Source organism: Puma concolor, chromosome B1 (genome assembly GCF_028749965.1).
Source record: "Puma concolor isolate L17-30 chromosome B1, mPumCon1.1.hap2, whole genome shotgun sequence".
Classification (NCBI taxonomy): Eukaryota; Metazoa; Chordata; class Mammalia; order Carnivora; family Felidae; genus Puma; species Puma concolor.
The window spans coordinates 166,917,859-166,935,584 of record NC_141670.1 but is presented as its reverse complement, the minus strand read 5'-3'; the positions used below and the strand labels follow the sequence as shown (position 1 = coordinate 166,935,584).

The 17,726-nt window shown below is 40.8% G+C and overlaps 1 protein-coding gene across 1 annotated transcript in view; it reads left to right on the top strand.

The window, feature by feature from the left end:
• Positions 1 to 16,091, top strand: part of NIPAL1 (NIPA like domain containing 1) — a 32,152-nt gene extending 16,061 nt beyond the window's left edge. The window contains exons 4-6 of the mRNA XM_025921970.2: positions 10,013 to 10,103; positions 11,603 to 11,763; positions 12,286 to 16,091. Coding sequence (XP_025777755.1) covers positions 10,013 to 10,103; positions 11,603 to 11,763; positions 12,286 to 12,905 — 872 coding nt within the window. The 3' untranslated portion in view covers positions 12,906 to 16,091. The remainder of the gene's footprint in view (positions 1 to 10,012; positions 10,104 to 11,602; positions 11,764 to 12,285) is intronic.
• Positions 16,092 to 17,726: the final 1,635 nt, after the last annotated feature.

The following is a 17,726-nucleotide window of genomic DNA, read 5'->3' as shown; positions in this document are numbered from 1 at the left end:
CTCTTCTCTCCCTGCACCCCCATGTTCTCGGTACTGTCATAGAAAAAAGTTAACATCTGAACTACTATATTTTATCAAAGCTTCCCCTTCTGTTACATTTTATTCCCCAGAACAATTGAGGAAAATGCCTTCTTCCCACATTTCCCTGCTCCTAATTCAAATCTGTGACTGTTCTAGCTGCATGTTGACTAACGAATGGCTGCATTTTCCTGGTCAGGCCCAAAATATGGGCAAATTAAAGTCCCCTCTGGGTGCTAAGCATGGAAGGAATGGAAAGAAGATGAAGGCTGTCAGCACTCCCCTCCCCCCAGACTTGCTCTGAGGACTACATGAGACTGTTGGATGGGAGAGCACCTTGTAGATGCTCATATGCTGTGCAAATAGAAGGCAGTGTTGATGCTCACAGGCACGTTTGCAGATTTCTATCTCCTCCCCTAACTCCTCTGAAATCCCAACCCTAAAACTTCCAAAGATAGGAGCTCATAAACTGTAGTTTCATACCTCCTGCTCGTCATCTCCCTCTGCAGCAAGAAGCCTTAAACTTTCATTTATTAGACCTGGACCGAGAAGATGGCGGTGTAGGAGGACGGTGGGCTCACTGCATCCTGCTGATCATTTAGATTCCACCCACATCTGCCTAAATAACCCAGAAAACCACCAGACTAGCAGAACGGACTCTCCGGAGCCAAGTGTAGACAAGAGGCCCACGGCAGAGGGTAGAAAGGGTGGAGAGGCAGTGCATGCTACACGGACTGGCGGGAGGGAGGCGGGGGGGGGGGGCACGGAGGGGCGGCCCGCCCGGCAAGGCAGAGCCCCCAAAGTCTGGCTTGCAAAGGCGGAAGGGCTGGACTCCATGAGTTCTGACAGCCAGCAGGACTTAACATGTGGAATGTTAAAAGTGAACAGCTCTGCCCTCGGAGAGCAGCGAGGGCGAGAGGACATCGGGAAAGAGAGTTATTGAGCCCCAGAAGACAGAGCTCAGCTCAGTGGAGAACAAAGGCACTGGCAAGCGCCATCTCTCTCTCTCCCATCCCCCAGCCGAAATCCCAAAGGAAACCAGTTTCTGTCACTGAACTTGCTTGCACTGCGCAAACACCCAACGCTGTGCTTCTGTGGATCCATCCCTCCGACAGGTCTGCCTCCCTCCTGGTGCTGCAGGGCCCCTCCTGCAGGGGACCACCGACAGCAAAGCGAGCTAAGCCTGCCCCTCCCGCCCCTGTGCACCTTGCGGATCCATCCCAGTTAATACACCAGATCCCATCAAAGCATCACCACAAGCCTGGCAGTGTGCAAGTAGCCCAGATGGGGGCCACACCATCCACAGTGAGTCCTGCCCCTGGGAGAGGGGAAAATAAGGTACACACCAGTCTGACTGTGGCCCCAGCAGTGGGCGGGGGGCAGACATCAGGTCTGACTGCAGCCCCGCCCACCAACACAAGTTACTCCAGACAGCACAGGGAAAGTGCCCTGCAGTTCTGCGCCACCCAAGGGACTATCCAAAATGACGAAACGAAAGAATTCCCAAAAGAAACTCCAGGAAGTAGCAACAGCTAATGAATCAATCAAAAACGATTTAAGCAATATAACGGAACAAGAATTTAGAATAATAGTCATAAAATTAATCGCTGGGCTTGAAAAAAAGTATAGAGGACAGCAGAGAATCTATTGCTACAGAGATCAAGGGACTAAGAAATAGTCAGGAGGAGCTAAAAAATGCTATAAATGACGTGCAAGATAAAATGGAGGCGACCACAGCTCATATTGAAGAGGCAGAGGAGAGAATAGGTGAATTAGAAGATAAAATTATGGAAACAAAGGAAGCTGAGAAAAAGAGAGATAAAAAAATCCAGGAGTATGAGGGGAGAATTAGAGAACTAAGTGATGTAATCAAACGGAACAACATCCATATAATAGAAATTCCAGAAGAGCTGAAGAGAGAAAAAGGGGCTGAAAGTGTACTTGAACAAATTATAGCTGAGAACTTCCCTGATCTGGGGAAGGAAAAAGGCATTGAAATCCAAGAGGCACAGAGAACTCAATTCAGATGTAACTTAAATCGATCTTCTGCACGACATATCATAGTGAAACTGGAAAAATACAATGATAAAGAGAGAATTCTGAACCAGCTAGGGATAAACATGCTCTAACATATAAAGGGAGACCGATAAGACTAGTGACGGATCTATCTACTGAAACTTGGCAGGCCAGAAAGGAATGGCAGGAAATCTTCAATGTGATGAACAGAAAAAAAATATGCAGCCGAGAATCCTTTACCCAGCAAGTCTGTCATTCAGAATAGGAGAGATAAAGGTCTTCCCAAACAAACAAAAACGGAAGGAATTCATCACCACTAAACCAGCCCTACAAGAGATCCTAAGGGGGACTCTGTGAGTGAAATGTTCCAAGGACCACAAAGTACCAGAGACACCACTACAAGCATGAAACCCACAGACATCACAATGACTCTAAACCCATATCTTTCTGTAATAACACTGAATGTAAATGGACTAAATGCTCCAACCAAAAGACATAGGGTATCAGAATGGATAAAAAAACAAGACCCATCTATTTGCTGTCTACAAGAGACTTATTTTAGACCTGAGGACACCTTCAGATTGAAAGTGAGGAGAGACAGGGAAGATGGCGGCTTAGGAGGACGCTGGGCTCACCTCACGTCCTGCTGATCACTTAGATTCCACCTACACCTGCCTAACTAACCCAGAAAACCACCAGAAGACTAGCAAAATGGAGTCTCCGGAGCCAAGCGCAATCGAGAGGCCCACGGAAGAGGATAGGAAGGGCAGCAAGGCGGTGCGCACTCCACGGACTGGCGGGAGGGAGCCGGGGCGGAGGGGCGGCCTGCCAGGCGAGCAGAGCCCCCTGAGTCTGGCTGGCGAAAGCAGAGGGGCCGGACGGAGTGTGTGGCAACAGCAAGTGCGACTTAGCATCTGGGAGGTCATAAGTTAACAGCTCTGCTCGGAAAGCGGGAAGGCTGGAGGACAAAGGGAGGGAGAGTTGCTGAGCCCCGGGACGACAGAGCTCAGTTTGGCGGGGAACAAAGGCGCTCGCCAGCGCCATCTCCCTCGCCCATCCCCCAGCCAAAATCCCAAAGGGAACCAGTTCCTGCCAGGGAACTTGCTTGCTCCGAGCAAACACCCAGCAAACACCCAAGGCTGTGCTTCTGTGGATCCACCCCTCCGGCAGCGGGTTTGACTCCCTCCAGCTGCCACAGGGCCCCTCCTGAGGTGGATCACCTAAGGAGAAGCGAGCTAAGCCTGCCCCTCCTGCCCCCATGCACCTTGCCTACCCACCCCAGTTAATATGCCAGATACCTAGCAGCACGAGCCTGGCAGTGTGCAAGTAGCCCAGACGGGCCACGCCACCCCACAGTGAATCCCGCCACTAGGAGAGGGGAAAAGAAGGCACACACCAGTCTGACTGTGGCCCCAGCGGTGGGCTGGGGGCAGACATCAGGTCTGACTGCGGCTCCACCCACCAACTCCAGTTATACATCACAGCACAGGGGAAGTGCCCTGCAGGTCTGCACCACTCCAGGGACTATCCAAAATGACCAAACGGAAGAATTCCCCTCAGAAGAATCTCCAGGAAATAACAACAGCTAATGAACTGATCAAAAAGGATTTAAATTATATAACAGAAAGTGAATTTAGAATAATAGTCATAAAATTAATCGCTGGGCTTGAAAACAGTATAGAGGACAGCAGAGAATCTCTTGCTACAGAGATCAAGGGACTAAGGAAAACTCACGAGGAGCTGAAAAACGCTTTAAACGAAATGCAAAACAAAATGGAAACGACGACGGCTCAGATTGAAGAGGCAGAAGAGAGAATAGGTGAACTAGAAGATAAAGTTATGGAAAAAGAGGAAGCTGAGAGAAAGAGAGATAAAAAAATCCAGGAGTATGAGGGGAAAATTAGAAAACTAAGTGATACATTAAAAAGAAATAATATACACATAATTGGTATCCCAGAGGAGGAAGAGAGAGGGAAAGGTGCTGAAGGGGTGCTTGAAGAAATAATAGCTGAGAACTTCCCTGAAGTGGGGAAGGAAAAAGGCATTGAAATCCAAGAGGCACAGAGAACTCCCTTCAGACGTAACGTGAATCGATCTTCGGCACGACATATCATAGTGAAACTGGCAAAATACAAGGATAAAGAGAAAATTCTGAAAGCAGCAAGGGATAAACGTGCCCTCACATATAAAGGGAGACCTATAAGACTCATGACTGATCTCTCTTTTGAAACTTGGCAGGCCAGAAAGGATTGGCACGATATCTTCAGTGTGCTGAACAGAAAAAATATGCAGCCGAGAATCCTTTATCCAGCAAGTCTGTCATTTAGAATAGAAGGAGAGATAAAGGTCTTCCCAAACAAACAAAAACTGAAGGAATTTGTCACACTAAACCAGCCCTACAAGAGATCCTAAGGGGGATCCTGTGAGACAAAGTAACAGAGACATCGCTACAAGCATAAATCATACAGACATCACAATGACTCTAAACCCATATCTTTCTATAATAACACTGAATGTAAATGGATTAAATGCACCAACCAAAAGACACAGGGTAGCAGAATGGATAAAAAAACAAGACCCATCTATTTGCTGTCTACAAGAGATTCATTTTAGATCTGAGGACACCTTTAGATTGAGAGTGAGGGGATGGAGAACTATTTATCATGCTACTGGAAGCCAAAAGAAAGCTGGAGTAGCCATACTTATATCAGACAAACTACACTTGAAATTAAAGGCTGTAACAAGAGATGAAGAAGGGCATTATATAATAATTACAGGGTCTATCCATCAGGAAGAGCTAACAATTATAAATGTCTATGCGCCGAATACAGGAGCCCCCAAATACATAAAACAATTACAAACATAAGCAACCTTATTGATAAGAATGTGGTAATTGCAGGGGACTTTAACACTCCACTTACAGAGATGGATAGATCATCTAGACACATGGTCAATAAAGAAACAAAGGCCCTGAATGATACATTGGATCAGATGGACTTGACAGATATATTTAGAACTCTGCATCCCAAAGCAACAGAATATACTTTCTTCTTGAGTGCACATGGAACATTCTCCAAGATAGATCATATACTGGGTCACAAAACAGCCCTTCATAAGTATACAAGAATTGAAATCATACCATGCATACTTTCAGACCACAATGCTACGAAGGTTGAAATCAGCCACAGGAAAAAGTCTGGAAAACCTCCAAAAGCATGGAGGTTAAAGAACACCCTAGTAAAGAATGAGTGGGTCAACCAGGCAATTAGAGAAGAAATTAAAAAATATATGGAAACAAATGAAAATGAAAATACAATAATCCAAACGCTTTGGGATGCAGCGAAGGCAGTTCTGAGAGGAAAATACATCGCAATCCAGGCCTATCTCAAGAAACAAGAAAAATCCCAAATACAAAATCTAACAGCACACCTAAAGGAAATAGAAGCAGAACAGCAAAGACAGCCTAAACCCAGCAGAAGAAGAGAAATAATAAAGATCAGAGCAGAAATAAACAATATAGAATCTAAAAAACTGTAGAGCAGATCAATGAAACCAAGAGTTGATTTTTTGAAAAAATAAACAAAATTGACAAACCTCTGGCCAGGCTTCTCAAAAAGAAAAGGGAGATGACCCAAATAGATAAAATCATGAATGAAAATGGACTTATTAAAACCAATCCCTCAGAAATACAAGCAATTATCAGGGAATATATGAAAAATTATATGCCAACAAATTGGACAACCTGGAAGAAATGGACAAATTCCTAAACACCCACACTCTTCCAAAACTCAATCAGGAGGAAATAGAAAGCTTGAACAGACCCATAACTAGCGAAGAAATTGAATTGGTTATCAAAAATCTCCCAACAAATAAGAGTCCAGGACCAGATGGCTTCCCAGGGGAGTTCTACCAGACGTTTAAAGCAGAGATAATACCTATCCTTCCCAAGCTGTTCCAAGAAATAGAAAGGGAAAGAAAACTTCCAGACTCATTCTATGAAGCCAGTATTACTTTGATTCCTAAACCAGACAGAGACCCATTAAAAAAAGAGAACTACAGGCCAATATCCCTGATGAATATGGATGCAAAAATTCTCAATAAGATACTAGCAAATCAAATTCAACAGCATATAAAAAGAATTATTCACCATGATCAAGTGGGATTCATTCCTGGGCTGCAGGGCTGGTTCAACATTCGCAAATCAATCAACGTGATACATCACATTAATAAAAGAAAAGGTAAGAACCATATGATCCTGTCAATCGATGCAGAAAAGGCATTTGACAAAATCCAGCACGCTTTCTTAATAAAAACCCTTGAGAAAGTCGGGATAGAAGGAACATACTTACACATCATAAGAGCCATTTATGAAAAGCCCACAGCTAACATCATCCTCAATGGGGAAAAACTGAGAGCTTTTTCCCTGTGATCAGGAATACGACAGGGATGCCCACTCTCACCGCTGTTGTTTAACATAGTGTTGGAAGTTCTAGCATCTGCAATCAGACAACAAAAGGAAATCAAAGGCATCAAAATTGGCAAAGATGAAGTCAAGCTTTCGCTTTTTGCAGATGACATGATATTATACATGGAAAATCCGATAGACTCCACCAAAAGTCTGCTAGAACTGATACATGAATTCAGCAAAGTTGCAGGATACAAAATCAATGTACAGAAATCAGTTGCATTCTTATACACTAACAATGAAGCAACAGAAAGACAAATAAAGAAACTGATCCCATTCACAATTGCACCAAGAAGCATAAAATACCTAGGAATAAATCTAACCAAAGATGTAAAAGATCTGTATGCTGAAAACTATAGAAAGCTTATGAAGGTAATTGAAGAAGATATAAAGAAATGGAAAGATATTCCCTGCTCATGGATTGGAAGAATAAATATTGTCAAAATGTCAATACTACCCAAAGCTATCTACACATTCAATGCAATCCCAATCAAAATTGCACCAGCATTCTTCTCAAAACTAGAACAAGCAATCCTAAAATTTGTATGGAACCACAAAAGGCCCCAAATAGCGAAAGTAATTTTGAAGACGACCAAAGTGGGAGGCATCACAATCCCAGTCTTTAGCCTCTACTACATAGCTATAATCATCAAGACAGCATGGTATTGGCACAAAAACAGACACATAGACCAATGGAATAGAATAGAAACCCCAAAACTAGACCCACAAAAGTATGGCCAACTAATCTTTGACAAAGCAGGAAAGAACATCCAATGGAAAAAAGACAGTCTCTAACAAATGGTGCTGGGAGAGCTGGACAGCAACATGCAGAAGAATGAAACTGGACCACTTTCTGACACCATTTACAAAAATAAACTCAAAATGGATAAAGGACCTGAACGTGAGACAGGAAACCATCAAAACCCTAGAGGAGAAAGCAGGAAAACCATCAAAACCCTCTCTGACCTCAGCCGCAGCAATTTCTTACTTGACACATACACAAAGGCAAGGGGATTAAAAGCAAAAATGAACTACTGGGACCTCATCAAGATAAAAATCTTCTGCACTGCAAAGGAAACAATCAACAAAACCAGAAGGCAACCAACGGAATGGGAAAAGATATTTGCAAATGACATATTGGACAAAGGGCTAGTATCCAAGATCTATAAAGAGCTCACCAAACTCCACACCCCAAAAACAAATAATCCAGTGAAGAAATGGGCAGAAATCATGAATAGATACTTCTCTAAAGAAAACATCCAGATGGCCAACAGGCACATGAAAAGATGCTCAACGTTGCTCCTCATCAGGGAAATACAAATCAAAACCACACTCAGATACCACCTCACGGTAGTCAGAGTGGCTAAAATGAACAAATCAGGAGACTATAGATGCTGGAAAGGATGTGGAGAAACGGGAACCCTCTTGCACTGTTGGTGGGAATGCAAACTGGTGCAGCCACTCTGGAAAGCAGTGTGGAGGTTCCTCAAAAAATTAAAAATAGATCTACCCTATGACCCAGCAATAGCACCGCTAGGAATTTACCCAAGGGATACAGGGGTGCTGATGCATAGGGGCACTTGTACCCCAATGTTTATAGCAGCACTCTCAACAATAGCCAAATTATGGAAAGAGCCTAAATGTCCATCAGCTGATGAATGGATAAAGAAATTGTGGTTTATATACACAATGGAGTACTAGGTGGCAATGAGAAAGAATGAAATGTGGCCTTTTGTAGCAACGTGGATGGAACTGGAGAGTGTTATGCTAAGTGAAATAAGTCATACAGAGAGAGACAGATACCATATGTTTTCACTCTTCTATGGATCCTGAGAAACTTAACAGAAGACCATGGGGGAGGGGAAGAAAAAAAAAAAAGAGGTTAGAGAGGGAGGGAGCCAAAAAATAAGAGACTCTTAAAAACTGAGAATAAACTGATGGGTATTGAGGAGAGTACCTGTTGGGAAGAGCACTGGGTGTTGTATGGAATCCAATTTGACAATAAATTTCATATTAAAAACAAAAAAACAAAAAAACTTCCACTTATTTTCCAATACCAACCAACACATTTCAGTACTTGTGTGGGCCTCCTATGCAAAAGAATTGGATAACTGTCCTTTAGTGTTAGAATCTAAAAAGATGATGAATAAAAATCATTTAAATGTGTCTATAGCCCTTTTAGTTCTGTTTTCTTACTTCATTTGAACAAAAGTTGACCAGGACGTACTGGGGAGATTTCAGAGATTTGGATTCTTTTTTTCTCCTTCTCTCTCTCTCCTACTTGTGTCTCCCCACCCCTCTACCCACACAGTAGGATATAAATATAAGGAGAATGTTATGTGGCTACATTTACAATTTTATTCTCATCATGTACAAAGTTCATGCTAGTTTTGAAGAGCAAAAAGCATATGTCTACAACATTAGAGATTTTATCTATTGACAAACATACAGCACTTCAATTATGAAATTAATATTTTCCTGGAAAGCTGTCTATAAGAGATACAAATATAAATAATATCAAGTATTCAAGAAAGCTTAATATTTGAAGAAAACTGCCATGCCTTTTCCTAGAAGAGCAGTCTCCTAATTTATCTGTTCTGGAATTTTCTATGTGTTTTATGATAGTTTCCCTAAAGCTGAGTACTCCTGAAGTTTTGGCTGGGGTGTAGAGGGGGAAGGCCGGGGACATAGCAGCCAGATGGAAAAATAAAAAGATTCTGGTGTCTTTTATCTGTTCCAGAAGCTCTGTCTACAATATAAGTGTTTTCTTGGCTTAGTTTGCCCTTGTGAAATACTGGCTTCTGTTGGCAAATGTTCACATGTGACCCATAAGAATAATTTGGCTCCCAGACAAGAGTGTAGTTCTTAGAGGGATTTCCCCTCACTATAGAAATCATTTCACAGAGATCTAGAGTTCCTCAGATGAGAGAAAGATTGCAGGAGCACATCCTTATGACTTTAAAACAGCCCTCTGGATCTCCTCGAGCTTCTAAGATCCTGTTAAAGTGTTTTTGGATCTTGTGCAACTCAGACACCCCTGGCTACCTGGGCCTGTGGTAGGCATTTCTGGCTATCCCCTGCCCAGTCAGTAAATCTCTGCAAAGCACTCTAATTTGCCACATTGCTTTTTGTTCATTTGCATAACAGTAGGTATTGTTAAACAAATAGAAAAATTCTTTGCTTAGGTTAAAGCTACCTCTAATTAGATTTTATCAGAGTGACCGAATATGTTCTTGGTAGTGACATAACTAAAATCCCTATTGGAAGTCACTTAAAATGTGTAATCATCTGTTACCACTTTTTGCATTGAGTTCATATCACCAGGTATTTACAGTTTGTCTGCATCCCTTAATACCAATCCTCCCCCCAACCTCCATTAAAAAAGTTAAATTGTTCCTTTTAGCTAGATCTGTCAGTACCCTTGGCATAGAAGTCTACCATTTTGTTTGTGTCCTTGGTTTGTCTCTTCTGACAAGTCCATCTCTCATATGACTACTATGGCTTGCTTTCCAGTGGGAGCCGGAGAAGCGGCGAATTTTGCAGCTTATGCTTTTGCACCGGCCACCTTGGTCACCCCGCTGGGTGCTCTGAGTGTGCTCGTAAGGTATGTGAGAAATGAGCTTGGCTTCTGTAGAGATGTCAATAGCATGATGAGCTTAAACCACAAGAAATATATTGCTAGGCATATCTCAAAACAAAATATCACACAAGTAATTTGAGAAGACACAATCAAGCGCAACAGAAATGAGAAATAAATTGTTATTATTTAGAAAATATGAGAGGGGGCCTAATTTCCTGCTAACATAAAATAATCATGTGTTATGTTTGCGTTTATTCAGTGAAGCCTAGGGGATTTTTTTCTCTCTCTTACCTGAACACATTGCCACGGACAGCCCTTTTAGTCCTTTCTGTTGTCATAGTGGTTAATGACCACAATTATCAGAGGGTTTAAAAGCAGAGTGTTTGGGTTAAACTTCAACTCCCACTTAAAGTCTTACATCATTTGTAGGATAGTTATATTTGGAGACCTCTGAGTTTCTTTTAGTAATGGAAACGGGTAATTTTCATGTTCCTAGAATGTCCATCTCATTTTTCTGAGTTGGTCTTTATCATGATCCCAGATGAATGTGCTCAACGGGCACGTGAACTCTTACAGTTAAGCCACAGTTTTGTTGCGCTTGTCTGTTCCTTTTATCTATCCACCTCTAGTAGAAAGCTTACGGCTAGGCCTACCCATTTCTTTTCACCTTCTTTGTAGGACTGTTGTGAGAAGTAAATGAGTCAGTACACAGAGAGCACTAGAACACTGTCTGTGCAAGGAGCGGTAATCAGTAGTAGCAGCAGTGTTTTGGCTGAGGCTGCAGTCCTCACAAGTGGCCACATGACCACGACTCTAAGAAGGCACCGAGTAACGGTGCCACAGACTTGCGTGCAAATTGGTACAGATACAACCCTGATGGGAGTGCCAGGGCGTCAAGGGAAGGCTGGTGTGCAGGAATCACAACAGACCTGCTGGTGGAGCATCAGGATCCACTGTCTGGTGTCTGTGGTGAGGCCGACAGGACTTCCAGAGGCCATGACAACCAAAGCAGTGGGACTATTGGATAAGTGGAAGTATCACGGCGGTAGCAGTCGGTAAGGAAATATTTCAATATTTTGACAACCCATATGGTTGTACTTGTGCATACTAGCCAAACATCAGCCCTGAGCAGAGTGATTCTTCTTTAGGCATGTATCTGTCTCTGAAGCTTTCGTGAGCACAGATCTCCTAAATGTATCAAGCCAGTATGATGTAAAAGATCTTGTATGTTGTTTGGCATTATAGGAGAAGATGGGGAAATTGAAAATGACTTCTCATAGGAAGATTACATGGATATAGAATGTCCCTGAAAACTCTTTAGGTACAAAAGCAATTAAGCAGATTTGATTGACCATCATTTCTGAGTTTTAAAATTAATCAGGTTTTTCAGCGTCATGTAGCATATTCAGATCAGTTGATTGATGACTGGGATACAGGGTGCAACATACCACAGTGTGACTTCTGAGCTGCTATGGGATCAAAAGCTAATTGAACGAGTGATTTTGTTTTTCTTCTCCTAACAGTGCAATATTGTCTTCCTATTTTTTAAATGAGCAACTGAACATTCATGGCAAAATAGGCTGCATATTAAGTATATTGGGGTCTACTGTGATGGTTATCCATGCCCCACAAGAAGAGGAAGTCACTTCTTTGCATGAAATGGAAATGAAATTGAGAGACCCAGGTCTGTGATTCAACCAAAAGAAACTCTTACTCAATATTTGGTTCCATTTTCTCTCCTCATCAAGTGAATTTGGGATAATACTGTAAAAGGCTGCAAGCCTCATGGTGGGTTGTGAGATACAGTAAGGTTTGACTGTATTACAAGTCTTCTGTAAAGGTGACACAACTTACTGTTCTGTCCATGCTTCCTCTCTATACCTGAAAGGAGGAGATGGGGATAGGAGAGGCAAAAGGCATATATTCCAACCCCAATTTTGGCTACTTTCCCTCTCTGAAAATAAAAAGTCAGTCAGACAATAGCTGCCATGCCCCATAGTGTTAGCTATGAAATTCAAAAGATATGTTTGTCATAGTCCATTGTAAAATATTGAGAGCCATGCAGTAAAATGTTGTTTTGGTTTTGTTGTTTTAATCTCACTTCCCTTTCTAAAACACCTATGCTCCTACACTCCTAACAAGCTTTCATAAAGATATGATCCTATCAGCAATTTCTGAATTCTAATTTTTTTTTTCTTCCAAACAGGATTTATTTCCTTTGCTGTGATCATAACTGTGATCTCGTTGGTGCTGATTTTGATCGTGGCTCCCAGGAAGGGACAGACCAATATATTGGTCTACATTTCAATCTGTTCATTGATTGGAGCATTTTCAGTTTCTTCTGTCAAGGGCCTGGGAATTGCCATTAAGGAACTATTGGAATGGAAGCCAGTTTATAAGCACCCACTGGTCTTTGTTTTGTTAGGTGTACTCGTGCTTTCGGTGACGACACAGATTAACTATCTCAACAAGGCACTGGACACCTTTAACACATCTCTTGTGACTCCCATTTATTATGTGTTCTTCACGTCCATGGTAGTAACTTGCTCCGCCATCTTATTCCAAGAATGGTATGGCATGAAAGCTGGAGATATCATCGGGACCCTGAGTGGGTTCTTCACCATCATCAATGGCATCTTTCTTCTACATGCTTTTAAAAACACTGACATTACCTGGAATGACCTGACATCCACCACACAGAAAGAAGTCCTCTCGCTGAATGGCAGTGAAGACAAATATGTCTTACTGGAGCACACAGAATATTCAACCCCAGGATACAATGATGACATTACTTTGTTTAGCAGGATTGACGATCAAAGTCTCTAGAAACCCCAAACTTTAGCCAATGGAAGACACTTGGAGAGGACAAGAAATACCTAATTCTTAGAAGAACTATTAGGAAAGCTGACATTTTTAAAGTTCTAACTAATAGTTTAGATGTGAGCCTCCCCCCACTCCCCCCAAAAAAGCCTCGATTTTAGCCATCAAATTTGAAAACCAAGGTTTGGATCCTCCTCCAGAGGACTTCCAGTGTTTTTCATTTCTACAAACTTGAAACATTCCCTGAGCACAAAAGAAGTTCAAGAGTTACATGGGTCTCTGAGTTATTCTTCTGGTCACAATATATTTGGCTGTGCCAGGTGGCTCTTCACTTCTTTGGCTGCTGTTCGTAGTAATTCATAGATAAACTTAGCTATGTGCTGATAAGCAGAACATCAGCCATCATTCTCTGATGAGTCATCGTTTCAAATTATTAAAACTGAGACGCGAGATCACTGATGCTCCCCCCGCCCCTTCCATAACTTCTTTCTTAATAAACTAGATGGCTGAAGAGGGGAATGCGGAAGAAAAAATAGGCCTGCTTTGGAAATCCACTCCTTGGTGGGTTAGAATGCACAAGACACAGTCCATGAAGAGCTTATGAATTGTAATTTATTAGCAGATCATAAAAACTTACTACCAATTCAAAAGGGGAGAATAGAGGAAGGAAAGAAATACTTAAGTGAAACAGTATTTTCTCTTTTCACAAAAACAAATGCAAACGATTCGTTTCAAGGGTTCTTTTAACTCAAACCTGAACAACGTGAGACAAAATTGAGTTTCTGGAGAAGACCAAATGATTTAAGCTTTGGAGTTCCTTATATTCATGTTGTCCCTTTCTCTTACTATTATCCCAAAGGTCATTTTCCCTGTTGACATAGAGACTTTTGTAAAGTCTGTAAATGTAAATTGGCACATTATTTTAATATTATATTGTATACTTAGGTTTTTCTCAACTGTCTGATTCCCAAAGGGTAGGCTGTTTGGAAACAACTAGAAACATCTTTGTAAAAACCTGAATGAATTATCGTAATTATTCCCTTGAAATTTGGCACTTTCATGCTTATCAAGAAAATTATAATTAGTTACTAATCTTTACAAAAATATGCATATCCTATCACAATAAGTGGCAGACTGTCTTTTTCTGTTGAATTTCATCCTGACCATGTTTTCCATACATTTTGTTGACAAGTGTTTTGGGAGACTGGGAAAGGAAGTTAACTTCCTAGAAAACAAAATATTAAGACCTCAGGGACTACTACAGGAAAATACCTTTTGCTTATTAAAACTTACACACAATTTTCCTGTCTCTAAGCACGCAGCAGGAATAACATTTTTGGTAGCCTTTAATGTGTATGGACAGGTATCTTATCACTCATTGATTTCATGGGAAAGAAATTACCTATTTCTAGAACTAAACTTATTTCCATCCAACACAAAACAAAAATCCTAACTAAAAAGTTACGATATTAGAGGGAAAAAAAGAACAAAAACCCTTCAGGTTGATTGGATTTTTCTGTTCCAACAGAATGTTTCATTTGTTCGTAATCTAGCTCAAGTCCGCTCTGGGTCATAATGATAAGTTCTATTATTTAGAATTCTATTAAACGGACTTCAGCATTTCCCAGTTCTATTAGCTATGACTGATGTTCCCAGGGATGTTCAGAGAGGACTGCAAAGTTGTAAAGGGCTGTCACCTTCTCTTCAGCACTTCTCAGTGTTGAGTGCAACTCAGTGCGTTCTGATTTTTGAAAACTGATAATCCATGGAAGACACATGGGTTGATACCTCAGGTCAAGTACGTGTTTACTCTGTTGATTGCTGTTTCACTTTAACTGTAGATCAGATGTATAAGCTATGAACAGAAGTTCGCAGGAAAAGTATTTTCTGAAAAGGTCGTGTTTAAAAATTGTAAAAATTCTTTTAAAGTGTTGTTCCCCCCCTGTTGAAAAACTGTATTGGTTTCTCTAGGACACTTTCTTAGTGAGGAAATGAAAGACATCCACCCGAGGCTATGGTGGTTCTCTGCTCTAGTGAAATTCAGTGTCAGGTATTTCTTAATGCCACCTGTTGCAAAGCGTTGCCCTTCGTGTATTGTGCCCAGGCTAAAGATTTTTGGAATGCAAGAACCCACGTGGATCTTGGATTGGAAAATGAACTGGTATTGCACATACACCCAGGAGAAAGGCTGAGAAAGATTTAATAAGTTGAAGTGTGTTGAGAACCATTGAAATATTTTAAAAACTCTTAAATAATCCCTGGTGGGCACTTGCATCAAAAAACTAAAATGTTATTGCCAATCTAAAACTAAGAATAATTTTTCCCAAATAGGAAGATATTGTCTAAGAAGGAATAAAATGCTGGAAGCCTATATTCAGACTATGTTAGTCTTGACTGGTAGTTTCATGTATGTTTATATCTTCATATTTATACTTTATCTCACATAGATATCTTAAGATTAATTACATAACTATCGGCACATGGGTCATTAAGGATTACAGAGCTGTCTTCATGCAGCCAAATTGAAAGCTTTCCATAATTCTGAAAATGTAATAGTTTCATTTTATTTTTTTGACTCCTAATTTTATTCTTAGGCAATGGTTAGTGAATTTTTAGTTCAGATTGCAGAATGTTCATAAGACCCTTTAGATTTAGCAGCCTAAAATTAAATTAATGCCTTTGTTTTTTAAGAGTATTAAATGAAATACTTGGAACGCACTCTGCATTGTGCCTGATGTATGAGGCATTTAATAGAATTTAGTTCTCTCTGAATCAACATTTTGATTGTTGGAGTCGTATTACCAGATAGGTAAGTACCATTCATTGCCAATTCTCATACATTCTTCAACTTTTCTTAATTTGTGTCACATTATCTTGTTTTACATAATCCAAATGAAAATGAATTCCATCATTATACTATCTCAACACCAATACAAAATTATTCCAACAAAAATATTTTTTCTTAGAGCCACTAAAACTGAACTAAGTACACTGCTCACATTCTAACAAAATTTTGTGGAAAAGTAATTTGTCTGAATATATATGAAATGTTCTGAAATATTTTGAATAAACTCTATAGCCCTGAAATTTTCTATTTTTCAAATGTTTATACGTACTGTTCATTTCAGAAAGTTTACAAATGTTAATGTTTCTGTATATTTTTCATTTGAAATAAAATGCATTTTAATTATGTTTGTTAGACTTCAGTTTGTAGTTAATTGAAGTTAAGTGTATGTTAATGGCAAAAATAACCCCCATTTAGATTTGAGACTTTTTTTTTTTTTCCAAGTTTTGAGGTTAAAAGAAAAATCTGCACTTAGGCTAACTTTGCTTTGTCATTTTCCGTGAAATTGAAGTCTGTTTTTTAGAAGAAGGCTCTCCATAAAACCATTTCCTGTATAATTGATTTGACACCTGAACCAAAGGTAGGAGAAACTGTCTTATCTTTCAATAACTGTATTGAACAAGATAGGAGTACAAAGCAGTCAGTATAATGAAATTGCTTAGGTCAGCAATTTAGAAGGAGAAAGCATTTTAAAAATACTTAGTAGCATTGCATTATATTAAGTTCACATTTGCAAACTCAGCAAATTAAAGAAACAGAGGAAGAGGGAGAAAGCATTATAAAAATATTTGGTACCATTGCGTTACACTACAAGTTGCATTTACAAACCCTGAGCAAATTTCCTTCTGGCCCCTGTAGGACTAAATCTTTGCTTCACGGGGGTGTCTGGCTGGCTCAGTCCAAAGAGCAAGTAACTCTTGATCCCTGCACCATGAGTTTGAGCCCCAGGTTTGGGATAGAGTTTACTTACAAAAATATTTTACATGCATTGACCACATCACTATGACTTTATCAATTTGCCCTGTTTGGATTTGAACTCATGTTTGAGGACAACTCTCTCGTTGTTTCTATGGAAATGAATCGTCTAGGATACAAAAGGCCTCTTTTTACAGTATCCCCTGCCCGCCCCCCTTCCCGCCATTGTATAAACAAAGAAACAATAAGCAATTCCTTAAATCACGTGGTTACCAACACCTCAAAGTACTCAATCCACTGACTGTAAGAGATCCTAAGGAGGGCTTGGTGAAGTACATCATGTATAGAAGCAGTTAGAACACATTTTTCACAGCAAGCTGTGTCTGTGCTTAAACATTTCAGCCTCCTGGCTGCCGTATGTAGGAAGCCTCTAAGAGGTAAGCATAGGTTACAAAGAGGATTAAATTTCATTTATAACAATGAGCAACATATTTTTCCCAACTGAAAGCTTTGATTGGTTGCAAAAAAAACAAAAAACAAAAAAACACCAAAAAAGCCTTTTGAGGGAGCTGACTGCCCAAGCCACCCTTTCACCCCTTCAGTTACAAATCATGACAAACCCTTCTTCTGGAGGGAAAACTGAATCTCTATAAATGCCATCGGTACAGGAGAAAATCTTTGAGTTGGAAGGCATTTTAGTTTCGTTTTATGTAGAACCTCCCCTGTGGCTGAGAAGAGAGTAGAATTTTTGCAGGCCAAGCTCTACCAGCCTCAAGAGCTTTTCTGGCCCTCAGAAGACGAGTCCTGACACCAGTTTCCTGTACTGGGACACTCATAAGACCATGTGGACCTCCCTCCCACTCAGTCCTGAATAAGCCCCAGGAACTACTTGGGGGAGGGGGCGAGGAAGCAGATAGAGTTGGTAGTGTAGATAAAGGAGCCATGCTCTGAATACCCTGTTCCCAGAATCCCCTTCCATTTTCTGCCTTCCGTGATCCAGTCCGTAATTCCTGGCTGCCACTAAACAGCCATCAACTCATCCCGGCCCAAAAGCTCGTGGGCTGCTC